This window comes from Microchirus variegatus, assembly GCF_963457635.1.
Source record: "Microchirus variegatus genome assembly, chromosome: 11".
In the NCBI taxonomy this organism is placed as follows: Eukaryota; Metazoa; Chordata; class Actinopteri; order Pleuronectiformes; family Soleidae; genus Microchirus; species Microchirus variegatus.
In genome coordinates, this window is record NC_139812.1 from 23,484,211 (window position 1) to 23,512,130 (window position 27,920).

At 38.7% G+C, this 27,920-nt stretch overlaps 2 protein-coding genes and 1 pseudogene across 4 annotated transcripts; 1 reads left to right on the forward strand and 2 right to left on the reverse strand.

Annotated features, from left to right (window-relative positions):
- Positions 1-1,048: 1,048 nt before the first annotated feature.
- sfxn3 (sideroflexin 3) lies at positions 1,049-8,387 on the forward strand. Its single transcript, XM_083897938.1, has 11 exons — positions 1,049-1,114; positions 2,608-2,776; positions 3,549-3,719; positions 4,290-4,388; positions 5,696-5,771; positions 5,871-5,956; positions 6,070-6,197; positions 6,686-6,735; positions 6,892-6,941; positions 7,330-7,377; positions 7,503-8,387. Exons 2-11 carry the CDS (start codon positions 2,613-2,615, stop codon positions 7,597-7,599), a joined length of 969 nt encoding a protein of 322 aa, XP_083754064.1. The 5' UTR covers positions 1,049-1,114; positions 2,608-2,612; the 3' UTR covers positions 7,600-8,387.
- Positions 8,388-11,596: 3,209 nt separating this feature from the next.
- Positions 11,597-16,928, reverse strand: selenou1a (selenoprotein U 1a). 2 transcript variants are annotated; one of them, XM_083897637.1, is made up of 7 exons: positions 16,857-16,882; positions 15,102-15,327; positions 14,066-14,239; positions 13,776-13,867; positions 12,706-12,846; positions 12,432-12,596; positions 11,597-12,262 (listed from the first exon to the last, which is right to left on the reverse strand). In XM_083897637.1, exons 2-7 carry the CDS (start codon positions 15,292-15,294, stop codon positions 12,167-12,169), a joined length of 861 nt encoding a protein of 286 aa, XP_083753763.1. In that variant the 5' UTR covers positions 15,295-15,327; positions 16,857-16,882; the 3' UTR covers positions 11,597-12,166. The 2 variants fall into 2 exon arrangements, with proteins under 2 accessions (XP_083753763.1, XP_083753764.1); XM_083897638.1 differs by lacking the exon at positions 15,102-15,327 and having other exon boundaries at positions 16,857-16,928.
- A 1,050-nt stretch (positions 16,929-17,978) lies between these two features.
- LOC310933874 (peroxiredoxin-like 2A) lies at positions 17,979-27,588 on the reverse strand (annotated as a pseudogene). The gene is made up of 6 exons (XR_014593143.1): positions 27,577-27,588; positions 20,262-20,460; positions 19,261-19,352; positions 19,026-19,166; positions 18,608-18,772; positions 17,979-18,177 (listed from the first exon to the last, which is right to left on the reverse strand). The product of XR_014593143.1 is annotated as a peroxiredoxin-like 2A (transcript).
- Positions 27,589-27,920: the final 332 nt, after the last annotated feature.

The window sequence follows — 27,920 nt, forward strand, 5'->3', positions numbered from 1 at the left end:
CCACCCAGTGGCCGTCAACGTCATGTCATGTCATATCTTAATAAAGTTTATTTAACACAGCTATTATACTGTATATGTGTGTGTATGGTTCACACTTTTATTGCGTTTTATATTTTACAATACAAGAACAAGGGGGAGGTCCATATTTCACATCATTTCAAAATAAAAGGGCTTGTTTTGATAGGGAACGATAAATAATTGACAATATAGACGTATTTTATGATGCAAAATTCAAAATGAATCCAGTAATAACAATAATAACTGGGAACATGATAGGATGTTAATGAAATGCAACCCTGGTCAGTGCATATTAAAAATAAAAAAATAAAAAATATTAGACAACATTGGGGAACAGACCATAAACCCATATTAATGAAGCAATAACTTTAAAAAAAATATATATATATAGATATATGTATATATGTATACTCATATATATATATGTACATATAATGTTTTTCCCGGTTTGTTGTCAGTATACATTCTTCACAATGTGACACTGACACACCCACAGAGGGTTAAACCAATCAGGTTTTGTAGTTTCCTCTACGCCCAGCGCTTTTAAACGCATCATGACGTCACGGTAAGCCCCGCCCCCTCCAGTGTGACGCCGCATAGTGTTGCGTTCGTTGACTTCACGGCAGCCTCAGCTTTTCTGGCTCCACGTGTTTTACTATTGGTTTCAGTTTAGTGTCATTTTTTTTAATACGACTTTTATTCGTGCAATTTAAAGAGCAAAGGTAGAGGCAGATAAGGTAAGGAATATGTTTATTTCCTCATTGTGTGTGGCTCAAACTGTAAATAAAATAACGTGGATTGGATTGTAACAACACTAGTTGGCAGTTTATTCAACTAAATAGTGATTTTACGTATACTTTACTGAAGCAACTCTTGTGTATCTATCATTGAACTTGGGCGTTCACTGATTATCAACGTTCAACCCAGTCGATTGCAACAATAATTGTACAATAATATGTTTTCCCTTTTTTAATTTGCCGTGAAGCTCCGATTTACGATACTTTCACGAGTGCGTGAAGACGACATAGGTCCACCCGGTGGTGCTGTGTTATTGAGAGAGGTCATACATTTCGTGGAAACACCGACAACAAGCCAGGTAAGTGTCAACCGCTGACTGAACGCACATATTTCATATATTCGAGTCACAATACGATGAATTGGACCGTTAACCCGCCCCAGTTTACACCGTTGCAACACGAAATGAAGCGGCATCACTCCAGCTAGCTTGTAAGCTGCTCTAGCTAGTTGTACGGTTCGACGTTATTCGGGTCATTTGTGGTTTGTTTTGACAGCGTGAACAGCTGTATATTCTCCCCTGTATAGGTATTTCATGGCGGTAGATGGGCGAATGTGCTGTTAACGTCCTGTTTTTGGTGTCCGTAGTCGGCAGTGAGTGTTAGCTTGTTAGCTGTGTCGTTGTTAAGTACCGGTGTCCTGTCGTGACTTCGCCCCAAACCCACGGAATTTCCTCCATTAACTTCATACAATATGACTCACATAGATTAGTTCTTAGTGTGACTCACCAGTCAGCCATTGAGAGGTTTTACTTCAGGATAAAACTCTGTGTTTTTGTCTTACTTTGGGTCTTTGGGCGCTATTATGTTTTATTCTCATTGTCAATTTTCACACCTTTTAACACAACAATGACAAGGTTATCTTAGCAGATGTATCTTGTTACTCGCCTGTTGTGTAGAGAGTAAAAAGCATTGTCACTACAATGAAGTAAAGGAACAGGATTGAATGAATGTTGTTATGTAATAATCTATGTGTTGTGTAATATTTTGTCTGTAGGTATTCAATGGGATATGACACACTTTTAAAAACGGGGGAAAAATGTGTCAGAGGAAATGCATTATTTGATGATAAAGCAAAGGGTTTGGATTCATGACTATTTTTGCGAATTACAATTGATAAGAAAAAGAGGAACTGGATGTGATCAAAGGTACGGTTAGCAGGACTAGGGGCGTTTATGGTCCTTAAATGTTCCAAGGTAACCTTATCTGTTTGTTTTTGAACAAATGCATTAAGGTAGATAATGGATGTTTTCAATATAGATCATGATATAAAATTACCAAATAATTGCCCCTTATTGGAATCTTTTTTTCCTGTAAGTGGTGTTATGTTTCACAGATAAAAATACAGCTCTTAGTTTGCAGATGGTTGGTGAAAGGTTACTCCTGAAGAGCCAAGACTTTATCAAGACAATAAATATATTTTTTTTCAGCATTCAACATGTATTTGTTTTTTACACAGCAACAATTACACGTCAGATTCTTAAGCAAGCTGCTACCATGTTCTTTAGTTTTCAGGAATTACTGAACAGCATAGGAAGGTGATAAACCTGTACAACAAGACTGTCTGGGGGTTGTCTATGTGTCAATTTTGTGTATTTTTTTTGGATTGATGCTGTTAAGGGGCGGGGGCTCTGCCTAATTACAACTCTGTACTGCAACAGAGTTCATAATGGAGCAGAAGTAGGACCTTTAACTGCATGTTTTGGTATGCCTCCTGAAATGTTATTATTAAAGATCTAGATTGATAGTGGGAATATTAATTGCATTCTTTCTGTCATCATTTAAAAAAATAAAGGAAAGATGTCTGAAGAGGTCTCCAGCAACATAAACATCCAGGAGCCACGATGGGACCAAGGCACTTTCATGGGACGCGCCAAGCACTTCTTCAAGGTCACAGATCCCAGAACTGTCCTGCTGTCTTCTCAGACCCTGGAGGAGGCCAGAGTGATAGTACAGGACTACAGGTAAGCAGCTTTTAGACTATCTGCAGTGGTGGTTTGAAGGGGCTGAATTGGGGCTAGGCAATAATTCACTAGTAGTTGATATTGTGATATCTTTTTCTACAATAACAATACAACAACAGATCCTTAAATGTCGTGTGTGTCCGACGTGCAAACACACTTGTGAGATGTGCTTTGAATGTATTGCCTCAGATTTGTTTTGCCTAAGTATTCTTTTTGCAGGAACAAAAGTCATAGGACAATTTATTACAATATTTTTCAATTTAGATGGATTTGAAATGTTTTCATGCTGATGTTTTTATGTATACGATGTATATGAGAATGTAAATGTCCGCTGCAGTCGCGTTTTGTCCTTTGAGAACACAGCAGGAGACGATTTAGTTAATTCGTGGTCAAGTGACCTCCTGGTGTCGTTACAGCACCCGACTCAAACTCCCAGACTCTGTCTTCTCTCCAATTCTTCTTTCCATTCTTTTTTCACCGCCCTTCCCCTTCTCTCTTCTCTCCCATCCCAACTGTTCAGAGCAGATGGCCGTACACCCCGAGTCTGTTTCTGGCAGAGAATTCGTCCTGTTTAAATACCGTTTTTTTCCTCTCCACTGTCGCCAAGTGTTTGCTCATTGTGTCCATGTTGGGTTTCTCAATAATAATAATAATTTTAAGGTACTACCATGTTAAGTTTTATATAATAATTATTAGACCCAAAGGGGATTAATAAAGTATTTCTGATTCTGATGTTTTGACTCAATCAGGCCTCTGTTTTTGACCTTTTCAGAGCTGGGGTTGTGAAGCCCGGCCTGACGGAGGACGCGCTGTGGAGGGCCAAGTACATCTATGACTCGGCCTTCCACCCCGACACAGGAGAGAAGATGTTTGTGATTGGGCGGATGTCTGCTCAGGTGCCAATGAACATGACCATCACTGGCTGCATGCTCACCTTCTACAGGTACAGAAATAATCCTTTTTGTGTATCCTAAATGTATACAAACAAGATTTTTAAGAAAATTAAATTATATTAATAGAAGTGTATGATCAAAATGTTCAAAATGTTAAATAAAATATGATGTGACTGCAAATGTAGTCTCATTAGAGCCGACAGAAAAGTTTTTTTCGCACAATAGTTACTGGTGTACATACTTTTATTGTGTTAAGATTTCAGTCCAGCTACTCTGTTTGTTTTCATCTACACTTAAAATTGAAGTCCTAAACTCTCTATTGTTAGAAGAGGGTTTTTGAATGATGTAACAGTTTAGTGATCTTGCACATGGGCGGGGACTCCCCTTGTGGTGAATTCTGCAGCTCAACAAGATAATTAACATTTTCAAGTAGCTGGAAACGTTTCACCACACCATTATCTCATTCTTTATCTTGTGTGTTCCAGCTGTAGCCAAAGCTAAACTGCTGGGTTCAGATACTGCTCTGTAGAGTGTTACCTTTTACCGAATCATTAGGTCATTGTTTTATTTCCTCTGTGTTTTTTTACTGCGTGAAATCTCACTTCCCTTGTGGCTTGCAGGACGACTCCAGCCGTGGTGTTCTGGCAGTGGGTCAACCAGTCGTTCAACGCCGTCGTCAACTACACCAACCGCAGCGGAGATGCCCCCATCACCGTGAAGTAGGGAGGACTTCTCACCTCACTTCCACTCTAGATCATTCCTGTCCTACCCTCTAAACTAAGTGTCTGTACGGAGGCCGTGGGAGCCGCTGTCCTCTCCCCTTCCCTCGCAGCGGTATTACGCTCCAATGTTAAGCATGTTCAGCTCCATGTGAGCCTGATTTCAGGTCAACCTGCATTTGCATAATCAGACGCATGCATTCAAGAGTTTTTGTATTCAGGACACGCGCAAATGCATATTCATGCATCAAAGAGGTAGTCAATGTGTGGTTGTATGAGGTGTTGACACATTTCTGTTCAGTCAGGGGACCTCGACATTTGTCCTCCGTCAGGGACAGAAGGAAGAACAGTTTTTAGCTTGTATCTAAAAAAGAAATGTTCACCTGCCCAAGTCTGTCACCTTAAAAATGTGTTTATGAGACAGACTTTTCCTGCTGGAAATCGAAGCTTGTAAAACACACAGTCCAGAGAGAGAAGTTAATCCACTGCAGCCTCCATTAGTAAGTTCAGATTTGTTTTTTTTTTGGACTTTGGCATTTGAAATTCTTTGTTCAAATTTACCCAGAGTGCTTCTTTCTGCCCTTTTTTCCAAGATAACTTTCACTTTCGATATCTGGCAGTTATTAAACCGTTTAGGAATTACTCAGTTCTGAGAAGCTGTTTGTGACATGCCGGTGAATGCTTGTCTGTGATCGTCCCACGAGGGCGCAAATCTCTATTTCTCCGCTTTGTAGTTAGTTTTTGAATTGTCTAGATATCACAAATGGTCTAGAAGTTATGTTAATGAGAAGTATGCATGCATGCTAAATCCTGTCGTTTTCCTCTATAAACTTGGTTGTGGGAGAGTAAACTTTGCATTTTTAAAATAGGAAAAGTCTGTCAAATGGTGTGATCAACCTTGTCTTAAGATAACAAAAAACTTGAGCAGGTGTAAACATTTTTTAATTGTTTCATTCTCTCCATGGTGGCAGTGCTCTGTGAGACGATGGTGTGACGATACCTCATACAAACACACTGGAACTATCTCTTTAAGCATGTAATTGAATGCTATACATCAGTCACTTCTTATGCTTTGTTATGCATTAAATGTTGATTTAGCATTGGATTTTTTTGTACATGGCATGAATTTGCACCGTTACTGAGAAAAGTGCTATTTTGTTACTCTAGTATCGCTGACAAACTACCAACCGCGCTGCTCGTGTGCTGTGGCGTTCGTTAGCTACTGTGTTTTACGATGTGTGAAACAGCTGAACGGGACAATGTGGGTTATTAATGTGTGTGTGTGTGACCTGTGTGTTTCCTCACAGTCAGCTCGGCGTGGCCTACGCCAGTGCCACTACCGGAGCTGTCGTCACCGCCTTATCGCTCAAGTCTCTCGCTAAGGTAAAGCCTGTGCTTTCACTCAAACAGATTAAGCGTCTTCACTGAGTTAATGATGTATTTTGATGCATGTTTTTGAAAGTGTTTCTCTCACGTTTGCAGCGACTCCCTCCAATCGTCAGCCGCTTTGTCCCCTTCGCTGCTGTCGCTGCTGCTAACTGTATCAACATTCCCTTCATGAGACAGAGGTGAGATCTCCCCACGTCAAGAGCCTCTGACGTCCGTCGTCGATCAGCTCGGGAGCTTTTGGGAACTGTGACATCTCCTCCTCCTCGTGACCTTTTTGTTTCCCCTCTGGCAGGGAGTTGAAGTTCGGTATTCCTGTGACTGATGAGAATGGAAACAGGTTAGGAGAGTCTCCTAATGCTGCCAGGCAGGCCATCATGCAGGTGGTGGTGTCCAGGATCGGCATGGCAGTACCGGCAATGGGTAATTTCAAGTTATCTACTGGTTTGGTAAACGCCCAGTGTGATGGAATTACATTTTACAATTTTTAAAGGCTGACTGTATGAATTATTGTTTTTATTATTTACCTTGAAATCAGCCTTTATATATTTATATCAGGTGCCTGGTCAATTTCCCCCTTCTTTCTTGTTTTATGTGGACAAAGCTTGACCACTTTGTTGAAATTCTTGCTTAAAAATTCCAGTCGGTTCAGGTTGCTGTAGAAAACTGAAAAACTCTTGGGCACAATATAAAACAAAAACAAACATATAAGGGATTAAATACAACAACATAAATATGAGGTTAAAAAAATACAAGCACATTATATGAGGAAATGGGAATACAACTTAAGGATGTACAAAACAGCTATTCAGAGCATGAGGTATAAAATATCAGAGTGCAACATAAATGCGCCTAATACTGCTAATAATAATAATACTACCTTTTCTACCTCTATCTTCTTTCTCTTCCAGCCATTCCTCCTGTCATCATGGACGCTCTGGAGAAGAGAGCTTTCATGAAGGTAAACCAGCCGCATACTTGACTGTCATACTCTCTGGTGATGGATTTGACTGTTTGCACTGCTGTTTTGTGGGGCGAGTGAAAAATGAGTTTTGCCACATTCCACAGGCGTTAACTCACAGCTGTTTGTTTGTTTGTTTTCTCCTTGTTTTTGTAGCGGTTTCCAATTCTCAACGCTCCGGTCCAGGTGGGACTCGTCGGTCTGTGGTGAGTTCATTGATTGCACTAGCATTTTTTTTTCATGCTTCCGCTTTGAATTTGGGACAACGAAGAGGAGCTGATCTGCAGATTTTAGCAACATTGAGGGAACATAAGGCTGCTGGAGATTGTAAAGATGGGGAGGGGGATGTTTATGAAGACATTTAAAGGCAAATAAAAGAACTTTGAATCCAGTCCGCTAACGCACAGGGAGCAAGTGCAGCGTTTTGAACGAGCTGGAGGTGATTTATTATTGCTTGATTTGCCCCCACATAAAGGGCATAAACGCATGAATGACCTTTTCCCTGTCGAGTTTGACTCCCAGGTTTGTGAGAGAACTTTTAAGGTATGAACAGTAACATTGAATAAAATGCTGATCTCACTCTGTTATTTACAGCCTGGTGTTTGCGACCCCTCTGTGCTGCGCTCTGTTCCCGCAGAAAAGGTACGGGCAGCTTCTTCTTCCACCATCACTCTTGTGTCACACCGTGTAGAAACTGAAGCCACAGATTATTATGAATAATAATAATAATAATAATAATAATAATCTTCGCTGGTCTTTCTTTGCAGCTCGATGAGCGTGAGCGGGCTGGAAGCAGATCTGCAGGAGAGGATACGACAGAGCAGTCCCCAGACCACCACCGTCTACTTCAACAAGGGCCTGTAGATCCAGCCAAACACTCTTCCACACACACACACACACACACACACACACACACACACACACACACACACACACACACACACACACACACACACACACACACACACACACACACACACACACACACGGGCACAAGTGGGAGGACAATACAGAGATTATTTATGCATTTTTGTTTTGTGTGTTCTGGTGTAAGTCTGTTTTTGTTTTGTTTTTTAGCGTAAGAGTTATTTGAGAAAGTGAAACGCGACACTTTATGAGAGAAAACATCCGCGACACTCATGACACTCCTTTTAGAAATGAAAAATTACCCCCCCCCCCACCCTTTTTGTCGTTTGCCGTGACGCGTATATTGTGTTGCATTCAGGCTCGGACAGGTCCTAATAACTTCTGCTCCAGTTTAAAAATGAAGAGCACTGCTTCACTAGTCACATATTATGCAATTGCATCTGAATGTAACTTAGAAATATTATGGTAGAACCTTTCCAGTTCCCCCCCCGTTGTTGTTTTGTTGTAGAAAACATTTGAAATATTCCAAAACCTTGGTGAAGATGGTCCTTCTTTCTGTTGTTTTTCTGCCTCGCCTTTTCGTTATCATCCTTTGCAGCTTCTTGTTCGTGTTCAGCTTTCGCCTAAGTGCACTGAAGTAAGTACATGTGTAGGAATGGTGATACTGAAGCTACTACAATCACAGAGTACTGTTACAATCACAGAGGCAGAGGCAGTTTGGTGTGGTGATATATGATGAATAGTTAGATTGTTGTAGGCGATCGTGGCGTCTGTTGAAGAGTTATTTGGTGCAGAGGAACATCCTGATGGATCAGACCACAGAGCAAGATTTACTGATCTGAAAATCGAACTCCCAATTTGTTGGGCTTAATGTCCACGCTTTGGAGGTTAAAGGATTTTTTTTTTTTTAATGTTGTAACCAAATAAAAGTAGAAAATGTTTTTAGCAATAAGCTTAGTGCTTATATCCAGGTCGGAGCAGTGGATAATTGTGTGCAATCTTTGTCGAGAATTCGTTTTAAGTGGACAGTTTCAACTCCTCTGTTCAAATTTGTTGAGGTTAGATGCACTACTCACAAAAAGTTAGGGATGTTTGGCTCAGAATGCACCTAAAGTGCACTATATCCTGTACAGGTGAACTGAAGTTAACCTTCTGTAAACATTTAAACGCACATGTTCCAGTTGTTCAGTGTTTCAATACTTATTGAATAACATGCTGTTCTCTAACAAGGTGATTAACTGCAAAAATCACAACAACTGTCTGATGTAGTGGTTCAATTGTCGTCTTCATCATGAGTTTCAATTGTTGACATCATGAGACCAAGACAACACTTTAAAATTGATCAAGTTATTGAGATGTTGTGTTGTGGTTTTGTCACCACTGTTGTTAACTCTTGTTTGAGATAAAGAAACGACCATTGCATCCTTCTCCTTAAATGCCCTGCTTTCATGCTAGAATATCACTGTAGCATAAACTTTTTGTGAGTAGTGTCGTAATGACGCGTACACGGGGGAAGTCCCGTCTGTCTGTGTGTGATGTCAGAGTATATTTTTCTTGCATATATAAATATATATATATAATATGGCGTAAAATGTATTGAGCACATATGCATGAGGGGTTTTTTTTCTTAGAGATTTGAAGGTGTGTAGTGTTTTCTGTTGGTGAATCCACCAGATGGCCCCTCATTTATGAAACGCTGCTCCTGTAGCTTCAGGGCTGACGAGCTCTCGAATTCGATTACTGAGCAAGAACACTGTGTCACAGATCACCAACTCTGTGACACAGTGTTTTTTTCCCCCACATACAGCCCCAATACTGAGATGAGATTGTACTTGAATTCGATCTACTGTCGCTCGAGTTTATGTTTCTGACGTTCAAGGACGTACAATTGGTCGATTTTGGTGTCCCAGTGTTACAGCGCTCCTGCACGACAGGGTGGCGTCTTAATGAAGAAAGTGGATGTGTAGCCTTCCTGGTTTGCAAATGGACGCCTCGCAAGTAGGACAGAAGTAGCTCTTGGTCACCAGGGGGCGACTCCACTCCACTCCACGCTTCACCTCAGTTTGAACGGAAGCCTGTGAGGAAAATGAGCTCCTACTTCTCACTTTAATCACAGCATCAGTCGATATTTAACGGTCTCAATCACTCGTTTCTGCTCCTTTTTTCAGTAGAGAATAATGTCAATTTTGTAAATGATGTTCCCATTTAGAGGCAAATAAGCACAAGCCGGGACACAGCGTCTGATTTTTACACGCACAAATGCACGACGATTGTCTCGTGGCTCATTTTTGAAAGTTGTTTAAAGCAGTTAAAACTGAAGATTCCTCACTGAAAAGAGCTCCTGTATGAGAAGAATGTCTGTGTAGTATTTTTAAACGCTCTTGTCACACATACCCGTCATATTTACGCGAGACCTCGTCCATGCAAACACATGCTGGTTTCTATATGTAACACTGAGTCATGACCGCGTGCAGTGTTTTTGCTACCGAAGGCAAACCTGCACCGTTTTAACGTCTCCTGTGCTGCCTTAAATGGAGCTTTTAAAAATAATGAATGTTGTCGTCGTTTATCTTGCGAGTCTTGTCACTGCTAATCTAAAGTTTCTTTTTGTTTCTAACCAAGTGGATCAGTTGTTTTTCTGCTGTTTTAATTTGTGTGTGTGTGTGTGTGTGCAGAAAATGTTAAGAACAAAACTGAATGGGTTCACTGAGAGTTTAATCACACACGGCCGTTCGATTGAGCCAAAGATAAGACGAATTGTACAGGGTTGAAGGGAAGAGGGGTGAAGTGTGTGTGGCTTTTAAAACATTTGCTTTATTGTCCTTTTCCTCATTATGAAATGCATGTTTTTGCTTTTACGTGTTCCAAATTGTGTTTAAAAGCAACTTCAAAGAGCTTTTGTCATTATCAAAAAGATAAATAAATAAACCCCAGGACGCATTTTTAGACGATGACCATGAAGACTTTTGTGGGGAGTTGAGAACAAACTGATTAGAAGTTGGCTCTCTCAGGTCACCGTGACCTCACAAATCTCACATTTTTGCTTAGTGAATGCATTTCTTTAAAAAGTCCTTGAGGGAGTTTTGTTTCACATTTGGCACAAATGTTATGGTCGGTTCATCTTAGGTCATGGTGCTGTTTGGCTTCTCTATCATAGAACTTATGAAAAGAAAGAAAAATAACCTTGTATATTTTAATCACTGTTTTTTTTCTTCATGTATATCCTTCCAACTCCTTAGTGTTGGTTCAGTGTTTTGTTCAGCTTTTGTTTTGTGTTGTGTTGATTGTGAAAGGTGCAGAATTTCACTCGGAACAGTATAATAAAAATGTGTAACATTCATGTCCAAGTATTAGAATCCATTAATCTTATGAAATGCCCTCCATTTTGTCCACACAAACCCAAATGATTCAGTTTCTTTATTATTCGGAGCAAAGAAACCATAAAACTCGCATGTAAGAAGCTGAAGCATCTGCAAGACTTTTCTAAATTATATATATATATATATATATATATATATATGAAAATATATAAAAACTGATAAAACTAAGGATAACCTGGGAATGTCATCGCCGCGGTTGAACACAACCAGAAAGACAAACATGACTGTCTTATACATCTAAATCTGATAGTGAAGGCCTTTCTGACATGTAAGGACTCATCTCCAGCTTCAGTTTTCTGCATGAAAATGTGTTCAGAATACAACCGTGTTTGGAGCTGTTTATTCTGCTCTTCATATAATAAGATTTATAGCTTATTTTGCTGTTAACAAAACCATAAAAGAGCAATTTTGGAGCCTTATTCTAAGGTCGATTGGAATAATTTAGTCAGAGTGACCTGTTGTAACACGGGTTAAATGGAATGACAGAACCTAAATCATGTCGAGTAGCACTTGTTACAGAAATACTAAGAAAATAAACCAATCTTTCTTAATAAAACACTTGAACAAACAAAATAAAAACAGGAGAGAGCGTGGTGACGATATGGTGATGAGGTTTCATGTATTTTTTATTTATTGCAGCTAATTTACAAAGTAAAAGTACAAACGGTGGCTCATTAAATCACACAGTAAATCAACACCTGCTTCAGGCAGCACAAATACTCCTCCAAAACTTACACCAGCGGCTGAACTTTCATGTGTTTGAGCATCAAACCTGATCCACTCAGTGTTGAGTTTACACTCAGGTCGTCATTATCACACAAACCACTAACCGCTGATGAGGAGCAGGAGGTGTATTCACGCGCAGGAGCAGGAGAAGCAAACAGGACGGTTATTGAAAATGCACCGACATAAAATCCAGCTTCAAGTGAAGCTACATTTAACAGTCGATGCTCCTTAATAAAATTAAAATGAATACCCGTTTCACGTAAACTTTAACTTCAAAGGTGTCTGCAGAGGTAAAGAGGAACAACATTGCTTATTATTATTATCATTATTACTGTTGTTGCCTCTGTCTCGCATTTCACAGCTCTTATTTTTTAAACATAAAATAAATTAATGTGATATTACAAAGAAAAGACATAGATGTAATGATAGTATCAGTATTTCAGGGACTCCACATCAATTTATTTCAGTGGAACAATTTTCTTGACGGCTTCTAAAACTTGAGCAGCGTCCACTTTGTTCCCAAACTCCTTCTCGTGGTGCTCCAGCAGAATCCCCTGCAAACACACACATGCACTCACACTGTTAATGGTTGTTGCCACTTGTGGGCGCTGTGGTGCCATGAGAGGGTGAGTAAAAAATGGAAAATAATTGTTGTTGTTAATGCTTGTACACCCTAACATTACTAACATTGTTTTAGTAAAGGTGTAAAAAAAACTACACTACCTGGTCTCCTGCTCCGATGACGTACACTCCCCCCAAGATGAAGCCCTCGCCGATCATGTTGCCCTGGTAACCGGACCTCCAGGCCCGCATGAAGTTCTGCCACACACCGAGGCGAAAGAACCCGAGACCTCCCATCCTCCTCTGCTGCGGACCGTAGAAGCATCTCTGAAATCACAGTGTGTGGTGGAATCAAACCCAGGCCACTGCAGGGGGCCTTTTGCCCTATGGGGATGATTGCAATTTTTAGATTTTTTGCTATCTTGACACTGCTAACCTTTTCATCTACGTAAATATCCCCAGCGAAGTGCGGTCTGAAGTCCTGGATCTCTGAGCCGACGTTCTCTTTGGTCACGGCGATCAGAGGGACCCCGAGCTCTTCCAGCTGGGGCTTCAGAGAGGACAGCTCAGAGGCCTCCTACAGACGGGGACACAGAAATGACACCGTCAGACGTGGGAATCACCAGAGACAACGCGGTATGACATTATAGTCACAATATTTAAGTCACGTTAAGATATTATCACGATATTTAAGTCACAATACGATATTATCACTATATTTAAGTCACAGTATGATATTATCAAAATATTAAGTCACAATACTATCATGATATTTAAGTCACGATAGGATATTATCACAATAATTAAGTTACGATATTTAAGTCAAGATACTATCGCGATTTTTAAGTCATGATACTATCGCGATATTTAAGTTACGCTATCACAATTAAATCACGATACTATCACAATATTTAAGTCACGATATTATCACAATATTTAAGTCACGATATTATCACAATATTTAAGCCACGATATTATCACAATATTTAAGCAACGATACTTCAGTCACGTTATATTATGACGATATTTAAGTTACGTTATTTAAGTCACGATACTATCATGAAATTAAAGTCATGATACGATACTGTCGCGATATTTAAATCACAATATCACAATACTATATTATCGCGATATTCAAGTCAAGATACTATCGCAATATTTAAGTCACGATACGATTGCGATATTTAAATCACGATACTATCAAGATATTTAAGTCGCGAAACTATCATGAAATTTAAGTCATGATACGATACTATCGCGATATTTAAATCACAATAGTATATTATCACGATATTTAAGTCAGGATACTATCGCGATAATTTAGTCATAATACTATTGCGATATTTAAGTCACGATACTGTCACGATATTTAAGTCACGATATTATCACAATACGATACTATTGCGATATTATCATGATATTTAATTTTTGTTATGCAAATCCACAAAAATATCACGATATTTCACTGTAACGACTCCTGCTCTAATCAGAAACATGCACCATCACCTCTCTGCACAAAAATCATCCAGGCCGTCTCACGGCCATGACCACGACCCCGTTCTTCTCCCACAGGCTCTTTGCTTTGATGACCTTGCCGTCTGCAGACATAACAATAATAATAAAAAACACTCTCAAAACAATTTAATGTTGTTTTTTTAGCTACTAGAGAAGCTAAAGTTCAGTAAATAAAAGATAAGACTTTGCAGTGACAAAGAAAAAATGGGTAAAAGCTCATGATCACATGGTGAATATGAGGAGTTTAAACACAGGTTTAAACCCGGTTTTAAACTGCTTACCCTCTGTGGTGGATCTCAGGTCAGCATCTCCCAGGTTCTCCAGCATGGCCTTGGCAGCTTTAGTGAGACACAGATCAGTGTTGGCCAGGAAGATCCCAGTCAGCGCAGCTCCGATGGCGCCCAGACCCAGGGACCAGATCCCCATCCCAAACAGCTCCACTCCGGAGGAAATCACTGCAACACAAAAACCATGACAACAACGTGTAAAACTGAGACACTTAACTTAACCACAACTCAGACGTAAACATCATACAGAGGAGTTTTTTATCCACTGTTGTCTTTCATGTTGGCTTTGTACTGTAATTAGATGAAAGACATATCTACATTAAAGAAGCTTAAAATGCTTTTATTTTACAAAAAAAAACTCTCATAATATAATCAAAGGCAAAAAAAACACTTTAATCCTGCACAGCAATCCACTAATAAAATTATCAACAAACAATAAAAGAAGTTGACTTTTAAATTTAATGGTCAATTATTAATCTCATACCTACAGTGTTTCACTGCAAAGCACTTTTACTGTAATTTAAACTACAATTTTACGGGAAGTCCCTTAAAAAGACATTTCTTTTTGTGACGCAGTTAGAGAATACAAAACATACGTACGGCACAAAACAATGTAAATCATACTTGGCTGCAACTTTCGACCACATCACCTTTTAACTTGGATTAATACTGCGAAGCTTTAAAGTGCACTGCAAAGTATTTCATGAATAGGAGGCAAAGAAAATGCCTTTTTCCCCCAGTAATTTCTATCGTACATCCCGTCTCCAGAGTCTTGCAGAGAGATTTCCTTATCAGCACTTCTTGTGCTGTCCTGTTTTCTCTCCACTACATACAGTGATGTTTTATCAGTTATCTGCCACAGTCACAGTCTGTAAACAGCAAACATTGTTCTATTTACCGTCACAGAAATGTAAGAAAATGTTTCTAGGACGAGTCGCGTTCTTAAAAATCTTAAGAGTTGGTGGGGGTTGACCGTGCAAAGGGCTGCTACTGTAAGTGTGTGAGCAGTCAAAGCGCTCCGTGTCCTTGCCTGAAGCGGGTTTGTTCGAATCGGGACTGGCTTTGACATTATTTTGGTGAAACAGAGCGGCCGCGTGAGGTCTTAAAAACTGGGCTCTGGCTGTGGCTGTGGTGGAGGAGCGGCTGCTCCGCGGACAGAGGACGGAGCAGCGGCGGGACAGAGTCCACCACCTCAGAGCTGGTGAGCATTGAGACAGAGCCATCACAGGGAGGACGCATGAACTCTGACCCTGTGACTACACACACACACAGAAAAAGACACAGACGGAAACACAAAAACACAAGTCTTTCTCTATATATCGACACGGCTTTTCCTGAAAAATGTAACAAGACAAAAGCCAACTTTAAGTACAATTATAAAATCCTGTATTATGATTTGTTTCCCCTCTTTTTTGACAAGCTGAAAAGAAAGAAAGAAATGGTTAGGTTACTAACTTGTCTCCAAATCCATAGACAGAGGACGCAGTTTTTTCCTCCTGAAACTTAGCTCATAACTCCCCAAAATGCTCTTGAAAAGTGAGACTGACACCAGTGAGAGGAAGAATAAGAGGAAGAGAGAGAGAGAGAGAAAGAGAGAGAGACCCACCCACAAACATGGAAGTGTCTCATTTCCTTGAATGAAAACAACCACAATATTAAAGGTGCATTATGTAATAAATCTAAATCAACTGGCCATAAAATCCTCCTAATATGTCACAGAGACTCAGGAATAATGTTCATATAACAAACTGAACTCACCACCAACAACAGTACAGACAAAATATTTGCATTAAAAAAAAATATTTTGCAGACTGCAAATCATGTTTACGTTTTGAAATCATGTTTTGTCATGTGGCGCCACCTACCGCCGTCTACCAATCATTGCAGTCAGTAGAGTCTCAGCTGCCGAGCAACCACGGGTTGCCAGTTAGGTCAGAAAACGAAACCTAAAAGACCTCGGTATTTTGAATTTGAATGTAGTAACCGTTTTTGGCCACATTCTTACATATGGCACCTTTAAGTTATTTGCTGTATTGAAGAGACCTAAGTCGTTACATTAGGACTTTATCCTGATCTAAAGGGATTTTCACACATAAGAACCTCAAGAGAGAAAAATAGAATATAGTGAAACAGTGTACAGCACAGACACTTAACACTGTTGATAATAGTAAGGTGTACCTAATAAAGTGGCCAGATAGTAACTCCATTTTGACAGGCCACCAAATACTGTGTGTGTACATGTTAATCCCCACAGGATTGTCCTAGAGACACAATAATCCCCACTCTTTGGGATCATTTATGTACATCTATCTATCTAAACTCCTTCTGCAGCATATTATACGTCGTGTTTACAGCTGTGTGATAAAGTTGTTGTGAATAAACAATCACATAACCACAGGTCGCGAGCGCACTGGACAACCAGGTGACCTTGATCCAATCAATAGTTAACTCATCGATTATATAAACCGTTGGCTCCAAAAGTTGCACCTAAAACTCTACATATCCAACAGTAGTATGTGCTGTGATGCTCCTGTGTACGTAAGAAAAGCAAACGTTTCAAGTTAAGCAGTGATTATTCGTAAGAAAAATGTTATTTGCGTACGCAAATGGTGCGTAAACTAGCAGTTAGCACGGCTGACAGTTGACGGCTTACACGGGTCGTTGTTGACATGTTTCACCCGTTCACACGCTGTCACCGTGTTGTTGTTTTTGTTGTTGTTTTTTGGAAATTGTGTTCGGGATAATTCTTATATATTAAGACATAAATAAAAGGGCAGTGACTCACCGGTATGAGTGAAGCGACACAGATGGAAGCAGCTAACGTGTAGTCAAAACACTGCAGCAGCGCAGGCCGGCTAATCAATCCACAGAGAGAGAGAGAGCAGGGGAAACTAATCGAACTCGGTGTGGATGGAGAACGTGAGGAGCAGCGTCACTGATTCAAAACCATGGATTTATTTTTATTTTTTTAATTTTATTTTTTAAATGGTCATGTTCATAAATTATTATTATTATTATTATTATTATTATTAATAATAATAATAATAATAATAATAATAATAATAATAATAAAGTTATTATTATTATTATTGTTATTAATGCATCCATACACTAAAGGATTGATATTTTAAACTTGACATGTGACTCACCAAAGGAACAAGTGTGTGAGTGTCAACTTTGTTTGGATTAGAGGATTAAGAGAACAGTTACTGCACCAGTTCAGAGCAGAGGTCTCAATCTCTTGTAAAGCCAGTCCATGGATGTATTAATAATTCACATTTTTTAAGTACTGGCAATTAATTGTTATGTAGAGCTAACTGCATTTTTTCTTCTTCTCTGTGTTCTCAAAATAAAGGTATAGTTTTTAATAGTGCTTTTATTAACTAGAACATGGGTGGACAGTGTGTTGAATGTCTATGAAAGCACAGGTCAGTGTTCTATGATACATGTCAAACATCAGGTGTTTCAATGGAGTGTTTGTTCTCTATTTTAAGTATTTAACATTTTAAATCTACAGCCTTTTAGAAGTGGTGATGCAAAAAAAGCTGGAGGCCAACAAACTGCCATAAAACACAAAGTATGAGAACATAACAAAAACACAGATATGCCCAGGAGCCTTTTGTGCTGCATGACTTGTGTATTGTTTTATTTTGTTTAGATGTCACTTCAGTGGCTTATTCTCCGTCCGTCATATCAGCATAAAAGTGCCTTGTTTTAAATGTTGTATTAGTGTGTTGGCATCAGGGCTGTTCTCTCTCTGTCAGAGTTTCAGAAACAGATCGTCAATAAAACACACTAAAGACCGTCAACCAAACCAAGAGCAGCTACACAGACAGACAGTGAGACAGCCATCATTTAAAATGGCAAAGTTGCATAACTCACACCTGCCAGACATGCAATGAACGAATGGTTCATGAGAACATTATAACGTGTTATACATTGGACAAAATCCTGGATTTAGACTGAAAGGCATGCAAATAACAACGTGGTTTCAATGTGAAGATCTATCTCGCCATGTTGTCGTGCATGTTACGGGCTGTTCTGAGGACTGCCAGCATGTTCACTTTATCCCCAAACTCCATCTCACGGTGCTCCAGTAGAATACCCTGAGAGGGAAAACACAGTTAAAGGTGCATTATGTAATAAACCGAAAGCAATTGGCCATAAAATCCTCCTAATATGTCACAGAGACTCAGGAATAATGTTCATATAACAAACTGAACTCACCAACAACAACAGTACAGCCAAAATATTTGCATTAAAACATTTTTTTTTGCAGACTGCAAATCATGTTTATGTTTTGAAATCATGTTTCGTCATGTGGCGCCACCTACCGCCGTCTACCAGTCATTGCGGTCAGTAGAGTCTCAGCTGCCGAGCAACCACGGGTTGCCAGTTACGTCAGAAAACGAAACCTAAAAGACCTCGGTATTTTGAATTTGAATGTAGTAACTGTTTTTGGCCACATTCTTACATATGGCGCCTTTAAACAAAAATCCACAGACACAGTTGTAAAAAAATAATCCCTCTGCTCACCTGATCTCCAGGCCCGACGACGAAGACTCCACCCAGGACCAGTCCTTCGCCTCTCAGGTTCCCCCTGAAGCCTCTCCGATAGGCTCGACAGAAGCTCCTCCACACGCCGATACGCAGGAACATGGAGAGGAACATCCATCGCTCTTGAGGGCCGTAGAAGTTTCTCTGTGTGAGTAAAGTAAAAAAAAGCAGCTTATTGGCTCAAATTGTGCAACTGTAGACCTCACGAGCAAGCAGATTACACTAAATCAGTGAAAGCTGTCATGGTTGAGCGATATTTAACATGAATGTGGTGGATACTTAACGTCCAGTCCACGTTTTTTGCTTGATTTTATTGTGCAAAAGGCAACAAACTTAACAATACTGCATACTGCAGCTTTAATCTTTAATTAAAGGGGAGGAGTTTACAGAAGCAGACCTGCTGATCCACGTAGACTTTCCCAGAGAAGTACTTCTTGAAGCTGTCCAGCTCTTTGCCGAGGTTTTCTTTCACCACAGCAAACAGAGGGACTTCAAGGTCCTGCAGCTGGGACTTTAGAGAGGACAGCTCAGCAGCCTCCTGCACACAGAGATAATACATAAGCTTGAAACGTGACGTCACTAATGTACATTCATACAGACAGACAGGCCTGTGTGATGATTCCGTACGTTACCTCTCTGCACAACAATCATCCAGGTCGTCGTACGACCATGACCACAGCTCCGGTTTCCTCCCACAGAGTTCTGGCCTTGTGTCGTTCATGGACTGTGGAGGAAAAAGAGAGAGAAAATGTGTATTGTTTGGATTAGAGCTGCAACTAGAGATTACTTTCTCGATAAAACGATGATTTCTTTGCTCCAGAATATGTAAAAAAAAAACGTCGATCAGTGTTTGTCAAACCTGGAAGTTACGATGTTCTCGAATGTCTTGTTTTGTCCACAAACTAAAATGACTTATTTTTAATGATTTCTCTGTTACGTGGAGCAAAGAAACCAAGAAAATATTCACATTTAAGAAGCTAAAACCATCGGAAATCTTGTTTTAATCATGAAAAAAGCTTAAAACCGATGAATCGATTAAGATCGGATAGAGATGTGCACGATATGTGAAAAGTGATGAGTGGATTTAAGTTTCCTGTGAACATCCTTAAAGTAAACGTAAAATGTTTGTGACAGTATTTGGAATTTTTCCGTAATTTTAACGTCATTTTTTAAAAACATGCTGTGTGCTTTGACCATTTAGTTCTTCAGAATGTTCAGTCCACCTGCCTACACTACACTCTTAGAAATAAGGGTTCCAAAAGGGTTCTTCTACAAGAGCTGATGTTCTACCTGGAACCATTTGCTTCTGAAAAACTTTTTTCAAGGGTTCTTGGTAACACTAATGGTTCCAGTAAGAACCATTTTGATCCAGAGAACCCTTTAAAACCCCTTTCCTGAATAAAGGGTTTTAAAAGGGTTCTTGGTGGAACCCTCCAAAAGGGTTACAGGTGGAACCTTTATAAAAAGGTTCTACCTGGAGCTAAAAGGGTTCTCCTATGAGGACAAGCCGAAGAACCTTATATGGTTCTACTTGTTGAATATATGTTGAATGTTGGAATAAGCAGATTTTTGTTCTTTCCACCCAGAAGAAGACAGTAAGACAATCCCCGGTGATTCTGTTTCCCTGACTCACCTCCTCCCGTCGTCTTCAGTTCCGTGTTCTCCAGAACCTCCAGTCGAGCCCACGCTGCTTTGGTCTGGAACCAGTCGGTGACGGAGCTGATGAGCTCTGCGACGAACACGCTCACAAACTTCACCAGTTTGGTCACGGTCGCCATCACCAGACCCTGGATCTCCACAGGATCCAACAGATTAGACCCAGTGATGAGTTTCTGAACAAACAAACAAACAAACAATCAAACACGCATACATATCACACATCAGGCAAAGAAACCTATGAACAACAAGAAAAGTTGAAAATGTTTCATACTCACCACCAGACCTGTGCCTCACTGCTAATGTGAAGGAATCTAATGTTTTCAGCCAACTGGCCCTTTAATCCTACTGACCTCAGATTACGTGAACATAACAACGACAGGAATGTTCCTCAATCTGCAGGGAAACAATGACGCTGTTGAGCACCAGGCTCAGTCAGGTTTACTTTAACTCTTTATTCAGTCCATTTAAATTCCTTTAATCACATTAAAGCTGCTATCTATACACATATATACATATACATATATATATATATATATATATATATATACATATATACAAGGTCATGTCTTCTGATTTATGTATTTAGTTAAGTTGGTTTACATGCTCTTCCTCTCTTATTTTAATTTCCTGATATATATATATATATACACGTATATATATATATGAATATATATATATATATATATACGACCTGAAGTGACAGAAATACATGTATATATATGCATATATATATGTATTTCTGTCATTTCAGGTCGCAGAGAAACTGCAGAGAAACTGAGATCAACACTCAGCGCGAGAGTGACCCCTACAGCAGATTAGTGGCATTACACAGCAGCTGCAGATGCTTTAATCTTCCATCAATGTGACAGTTAATTACACTTTACCAGAGTATAATAATTCATATGACTCATAGTACAGTTTCTTGATTTGAGAGCAACATGACATCAACATTTTTTTTTTTTTTTTAGTTTGAAAAAAAAAATCCTTAAATGATCATCAAAAAAAATTCTCACCATCTGATTTGTCAATAAACAAACCAATTTTGGACCAATTAAACTTAACACAATTTGACACGTGTTCAAAAGGAGTGAGGAGAAGTCCATACTTATGTTATGTAAATCACTTATGTTTATCCCACTCCCTTAATAATTAGTATTTGCCAATACTACTACTAATCATTTTAATAAACAACTTGAAATAAACACATAATCACATAGAAAAGGACATAAACAAATGGACCAATCACAAAGGCAGAAAAGAAACCAAACAAATGACAAAATCAGCTTTATTGGCCAAGTATGAGGTTTGTTTGTTTTTAGCTGACTGTGTAATTACACTTAAAACAGAAATAACACGAGGACAATAAACGGACAAACTGACAAATAAGAGTTCTCATATTACACCAGTGTTGTCCTTCCCATACACCGGCTGCTCTCCATGGTCAAACACCTCCTCCTTTTCCCTTAAACAGCCCTCAAGTTGCTGCCATCTGTTGGATTTCCCTTTGTTTACACCCTCCCGAGGCCGCCTCCCCCGTGTCCAAGTGGGACATTCCACTTGGTGGAATGCCAATATAAGGTGAAGGCCTCTTGTTCCATAAAATGATTTTGTATTGGTCACACTGTGAACTTTATTTACTTATTTACCGTTTCCCCAAACAAAGCACTGCACTTCATTCACAATCTAAGAAGATAGTAAATAGAGACTCTATTTTTCTTTTGTTTTTAAAGGGTTTACCCCGGTATTTATAGATGAAATCAATCCTCAAATACATCCTGACTGTTTTAATGCGGCCTTTATCTCCTCCTCACAGGAGCGATAGCAGCTTTATTGGAGGAACCGCTGATAACAAACCAAGTCCACACCGAGGTCCAGTGTAGTAAAAGGGATGTGAGGTGTGTTTCCACCTCTGCTGACCTACACCCTCCCATCGTCACTGTTGTGTTGCTTTTCAGTTACACATTTCTACACGTTTGTTATTTGCAAATGGTCCTGGATGGAAGTGTATAGATTTTAAGTGGTAATATTTCCCTCTTTGGTGGCAGCTCCGCAGAGGAATGTGCTGAGGGTTCAGAATGATGTGGAGTAACGATGGGATAGGATGACGGTCCAGCTGCTGCTCTCTCTCTCTCTCTCTCCTTCTCTCTCTCTCTCTCTGGCTGCCAGTTTAACACAGTGTCTGTCATTATAATATTATACGACACTACGAGAAAACCCAACAAGGATCTGTTACAGAATAGTACAGCCACAATAATGTCATAATAAAGTGATCATTGTGTAAAGACAAGGCACAATTACACTAACTCCACCCCTTTTTTTGATTGTAATTGTTAAGTAATAGTAAATAATGAAAAAATAATGATAAAGTTTTATACTGATATTAGCCTGTAGCTATTGCCATTACCAAGATTAGAAAAATAAATGAAAGTACCACTATTTTGATCACATTTTTAACCCTTTAAGGTACGCACCAAGAAAAAAGCAAAGGAAAAATGATTTCTTTGCATTTTTTATTATTTTATTTTATTTACTTATGATAACAACAATGACAATCAATCAATCAAAATATATATATTTATTTATTTATTTGTTTATTTTTTTAATTAGACCCATAGTATTTTAGATACAGGCCTCTACCAAACGGTTGAGACGTCTGTTCATAATAAACCTGGTTTGCATAATTATAATAATAAAGTACAATATTCACATTAAGTCACATTAATTTCGTGTTAGTGAGTTCAGCTTGATGCATTTTTCAACGAGATATAGTGACTTAAAGTGTGCTAGACCAAACGGTTGAGTAGTACCTTAAAGGGTTAAGTACATGTAGAAGTACTGGTCTAATAAACATGTACTCAAGTTAAAGTGATTTACACAAATTGACACAAATCTCACGTGGCAAAAATAAAATATGTAAACACATCACGTATCTGTCAAAATGGGTCAAAGGTCACAAGCGCTTTTCACTATCTCGCTCATTCAAGGACCTTAATTAACACCATTTAACCGATCGTCGTCAAATAATTACGTTTGCGCATAATTAGCCGTAGGAGGTAAAGAAGATATAAGATATATAACTCTAAATGTTCAAGTGAGTCAAGTCGACGCAGGCTCAGGCCGTTTGTAGCAGCTGCTTTCGTCACAAATAGTCATGCTCGTATACACACACACACACACACACACTTGTTTTTACATGTTAGTGAGGACACATCGCTTGCTGTGCTAACTTAAACCCAATTCTAACCTTTCTAATCTAAAACAAGTCCTTACACCAGAAAAGGCACCTTAAAGTTGAATGGCCCAGGCAAAATATAGGTTTCTTTGGTTTTGGACCTCACAAAGATAGAAATACAAGTACACACACATACAAATTTGCCCAACTATTCCTCTTAGGACACTATATCAAGTCCCAGTCATTTGTACTTAACATAAACCTAGCATTATCCTTAACCTTATCCTCAATCTTAGCCCTAAACTTAACTGGGTCCTCTTGACCAGGTTTTTGGTCTCCATGAGGACTACAGGTCAGTGTTTATACCAGAAATGCATGGTCCTAAAGAGGTAACCTATACAAGAAAACTTCTTGACCCTGAAAAGGCCCTTTAATGTTCCGAGAAACCAGACGAAATGTCCCCACAAAGATAGGTTTGTATGTTTTTTGGACCACACACCCACACACACAGATACAGAGCGTCCTGAGGAGTGTTTGGGGAGCTGCAGCCAATCACAGCAGGCCATTTGCACCCCACCTTCCACGCGGCGCTCGCGGTATTGGTTGACGTGTTGAATTCTTGCTGCGCCAGTGAAGCCAATCAGCGGAGTGGAGTGAACAGTAGTAAAAGAAGGACAGGGAGCACCGGCCGTAATTATACTCTGTGTTCATTTAAAGGGATGGTTCTGCTTTTTCACTGTTTACAGTTCTGAATAAAGTGAATGTTTTTTTTATAATAACTGTCCGATAAATGAAACAGCGAGATGTCGCTGAAGCGCTAGCAGCTTTAGCAACAATCAGCGCTGATAAAAGAAATGACGTAGAATTCCTGTTGGCGGTGTGTACATTATCTGCTCTTGGCCACGCAATAAAAAGGTTCATGACCGGTGAGATCCACCTGAGTCTGGCTGCTCGCTCTGACTGTGCCATCCAGATGGAACTGGCTGCTAACCAGACGAGCAAAGAAAGACAAGGTGCCGGAACGTAAACGTTATGGCCTTGAACCTTGGAGAAAGACAAACAACAGTGTTAACTCTGCCTGGATTCATTTATCTCATCCTGTTCTGTCGAGTTTGACGCCGACTCTTGACTTCGTAATGTAATGTGACCCCAAACCCGTGACCTCGTGTCTTTTAAACCGAAGCACAACTGGGGTCAGGGCGACACTCGCTTCGCGGAGCCAATCAGAGGGAAGGAGGAGACCAAGTCACAGAGTGTTGCTTTTTAATGTGATTAATACAGATAGAATAATAGTGTTTCACTCATTAAATCGATTTTTCTTTTTTTATTGAGTAAAGACCAAGGCGACATATGTATGGGGTGCCAAATGCAAATATTTACTAATTTTGCTGCACATTTAACTCACTTTCAGATGTTAACTATACAGATTGAATAATAGTGTTTCAGTCATTAAATAGATTTTTTTCTATGTAGGTTCATTCAGATGCAAACAATATATATTTTTTATTGAGTAAAGACCAAGGCGACATTTGTATGGGGTGCCAAAGTATGGGGTGTCAATTGTATGGGGGGCCAATTGTATGGGGTGCCAAATGTAAATATTTACTCATTTTGCTGCACATTTAACTCACGTTCCTGTTAAATCTAAAATTCTTATCTAAATCTAATGTTAAAACTTCTTATATTCTATACTCTATTCTATATACATATTGAACATTGTGCATTTGATCCGTATTTTATTGCATCTTACTGCTTTTATTTTTTATTCTTGTGTATTGTAAATATTTTTATATTTATCTGGAAATTATTCTAAATTTAAATTGTATTTTATTTTTATTTTTATTTTTATTTTTATTTTTATTTTTATTTTTATTTTATTTTATTTTTATTATATTTTTACTCTACTTTATCTTATTTGATTTTATTTTCATATTTCATATTTTTAAATCTTGAATCTTGAATCTTGAATCTATATAAAAGTGGCATTACGTCATATGTACATTGTCTGAACTCACTTAAGTTGTTAAACTATAACGAAAAGAATGTTAAAAATTAAAAATGTTGCCCCACTGCGGCTCCATATGTATTTGTCTTTTAGTATCAAATTATATTTTTCAGCTCTTAAGCCTTCTGCCAGATGATATTGTCCACAAAATGTCTTCTAAAATTAAAATACAAATGCATATGGAGCAATAATTTCTGTCTGTTATTAGTTTATAAAATGTAATGCAGACAAAAGACTGAAAATAGAATGATGTTTATGATATTTATGTTCAATGTTTATCTCTTATATGACTTATTTAATCTTATTTAATCCTACCCCTTGAACTTTGTGTTATATTCTTGGAGCCCTAATCTATATTGTATTGTATACAAATCAGAAGTGTAGAAGGGAGATATTTGTCGCTGATATTAGAAATAATCGGTCACATATTAAAGATATCCAATCCAACTTTATTTATAAAGCACTTTAAAAACAACGACGATAAATAAAACAAATAAAATATATAGAATCACATCCAAATTCCTGTACCTTGTAAAAATCACCTGGATTATGTATTCATTCCACATGGTTCCATAATTTCACAGTGATCATGGAGATCCTCGGTGTGTGTGTGTGTTTATTTTTTTCCTGTTACACAACAGACGCGACACAAAGGTCGCCGCATCGCCGTTCTTTTTCCTCGTCAGTCTCTGAAGGTGAAGGTTTGAGCGGCAGCCTTTATTTTTATTATTCTTATTTATCTTCATAATCTGGCGACGCCTCCTCTCCTATAGGATGAGGTTAATTAATTAATGAGTTTATCAATCTTCCAAAACATCCCGTCTCCTCAACCTTGTCGATCTTATCTGAGTGAAGTTTAACCCCCATAAAGAAACGCTCTGAAACACAGATGTAATGCATACAAATCCATAGATCATCCGTATTTATCCAGGATTATTAACAATGACAGTTTGGAATCCAGTAATCTGTTGATTATTTTCTCGAGTTTTCTTTTGTCCATAAAATGCCGATCAGTGTTTAGTAAACCTGGAAATCACATTCAGACATTAGAGAATATTCACATTACGAAATTAGGAAACGTTCACATTGAGAGATTAGAAAATGTTCACATTGAGAGACTAGAAAATGTTCACATTCCGATATTAGAAAATGTTCACATTGAGAGACTAGAAAATGTTCACATTCAGAGATTAGAAAATGTTCACATTGAGAGATTAGAGATTCACATTCCGAGATTAGAAAATGTTCACATTCCGAGATTAGAAAATGTTCACATTGAGAGACTAGAAAATGTTCACATTCAGAGATTAGAAAATGTTCACATTGAGAGATTAGAGATTCACATTCCGAGATTAGAAAATGTTCACATTCAGAGATTAGAAAATGTTCACATTCAGAGATTAGAAAATGTTCACATTCAGAGATCAGAAAATATTCCTATTCTGAGATTACAAAATGTTTGCATTGCGATATGAGAAAACGTTTGCATTTCAAGATTAGAAAACGTTTGCATTCAGAGATTAGAAAACGTTCGCATTCAGAGATTAGAAAACGTTCACATTCAGAGATTAGAAAATGTTCGCATTCAGAGATTAGAAAACGTTCGCATTCAGAGATTAGAAAATGTTCACATTGAGAGATTAGAAAACGTTTACATTCAGAGATTAGAAAACGTTCACATTCAGAGATTAGAAAATGTTCACATTCAGAGATTAGAAAACGTTCACATTCAGAGATTAGAAAATGTTCACATTCAGAGATTAGAAAACATTCACATTGAGAGATTAGAAAATGTTCACATTCCGATATTAGAAAATGTTCACATTCAGAGATTAGAAAATGTTCACATTCAGAGATTAGAAAATGTTCACATTCAGAGATTAGAAAATGTTCACATTCAGAGATTAGAAAATGTTCACATTCAGAGATTAGAAAATGTTCACATTTAAGAAGCTGAAAATCAGAAAGCTTGTATTAATTGTAATAATAAAACAAAAAACTCTAGAACCGATGAATGGATTATCAGATGTTTTATGAGCCATGAAAAGTTGTGAATCAGTTTAGCGTTGCTGTGAGCTGCAGCCTTGTTTTTCCCCTGGTTTGACCTCTGACCTCTGTGTCCATGATAACTTCTGAACATTGAGGTCAAACATTTTCACCTCAGGAGACTTTAACCTCTTCTGTTTTTATCCCCCTGTAAACGCCTCAGAGTTTGAATGTGGAGATCACTCCAGAATCAATAATCCACAATAATCCATACGTCACACTTCTTTTTATTATGTTTTCAAATGCTCCTCATTCGATGATGTCGCCCCCTCCTCCCTGAACGCGGTTCCCGCCCCTCAACCTTCACGCTGACGCATGACAACTCAGATATCAGCTATCTTTTTTTCCGAATAACCACAACTTTTCCTGGTCAGTCATTAACACGTGTTTAGAGTCAAAGCGCACAAACA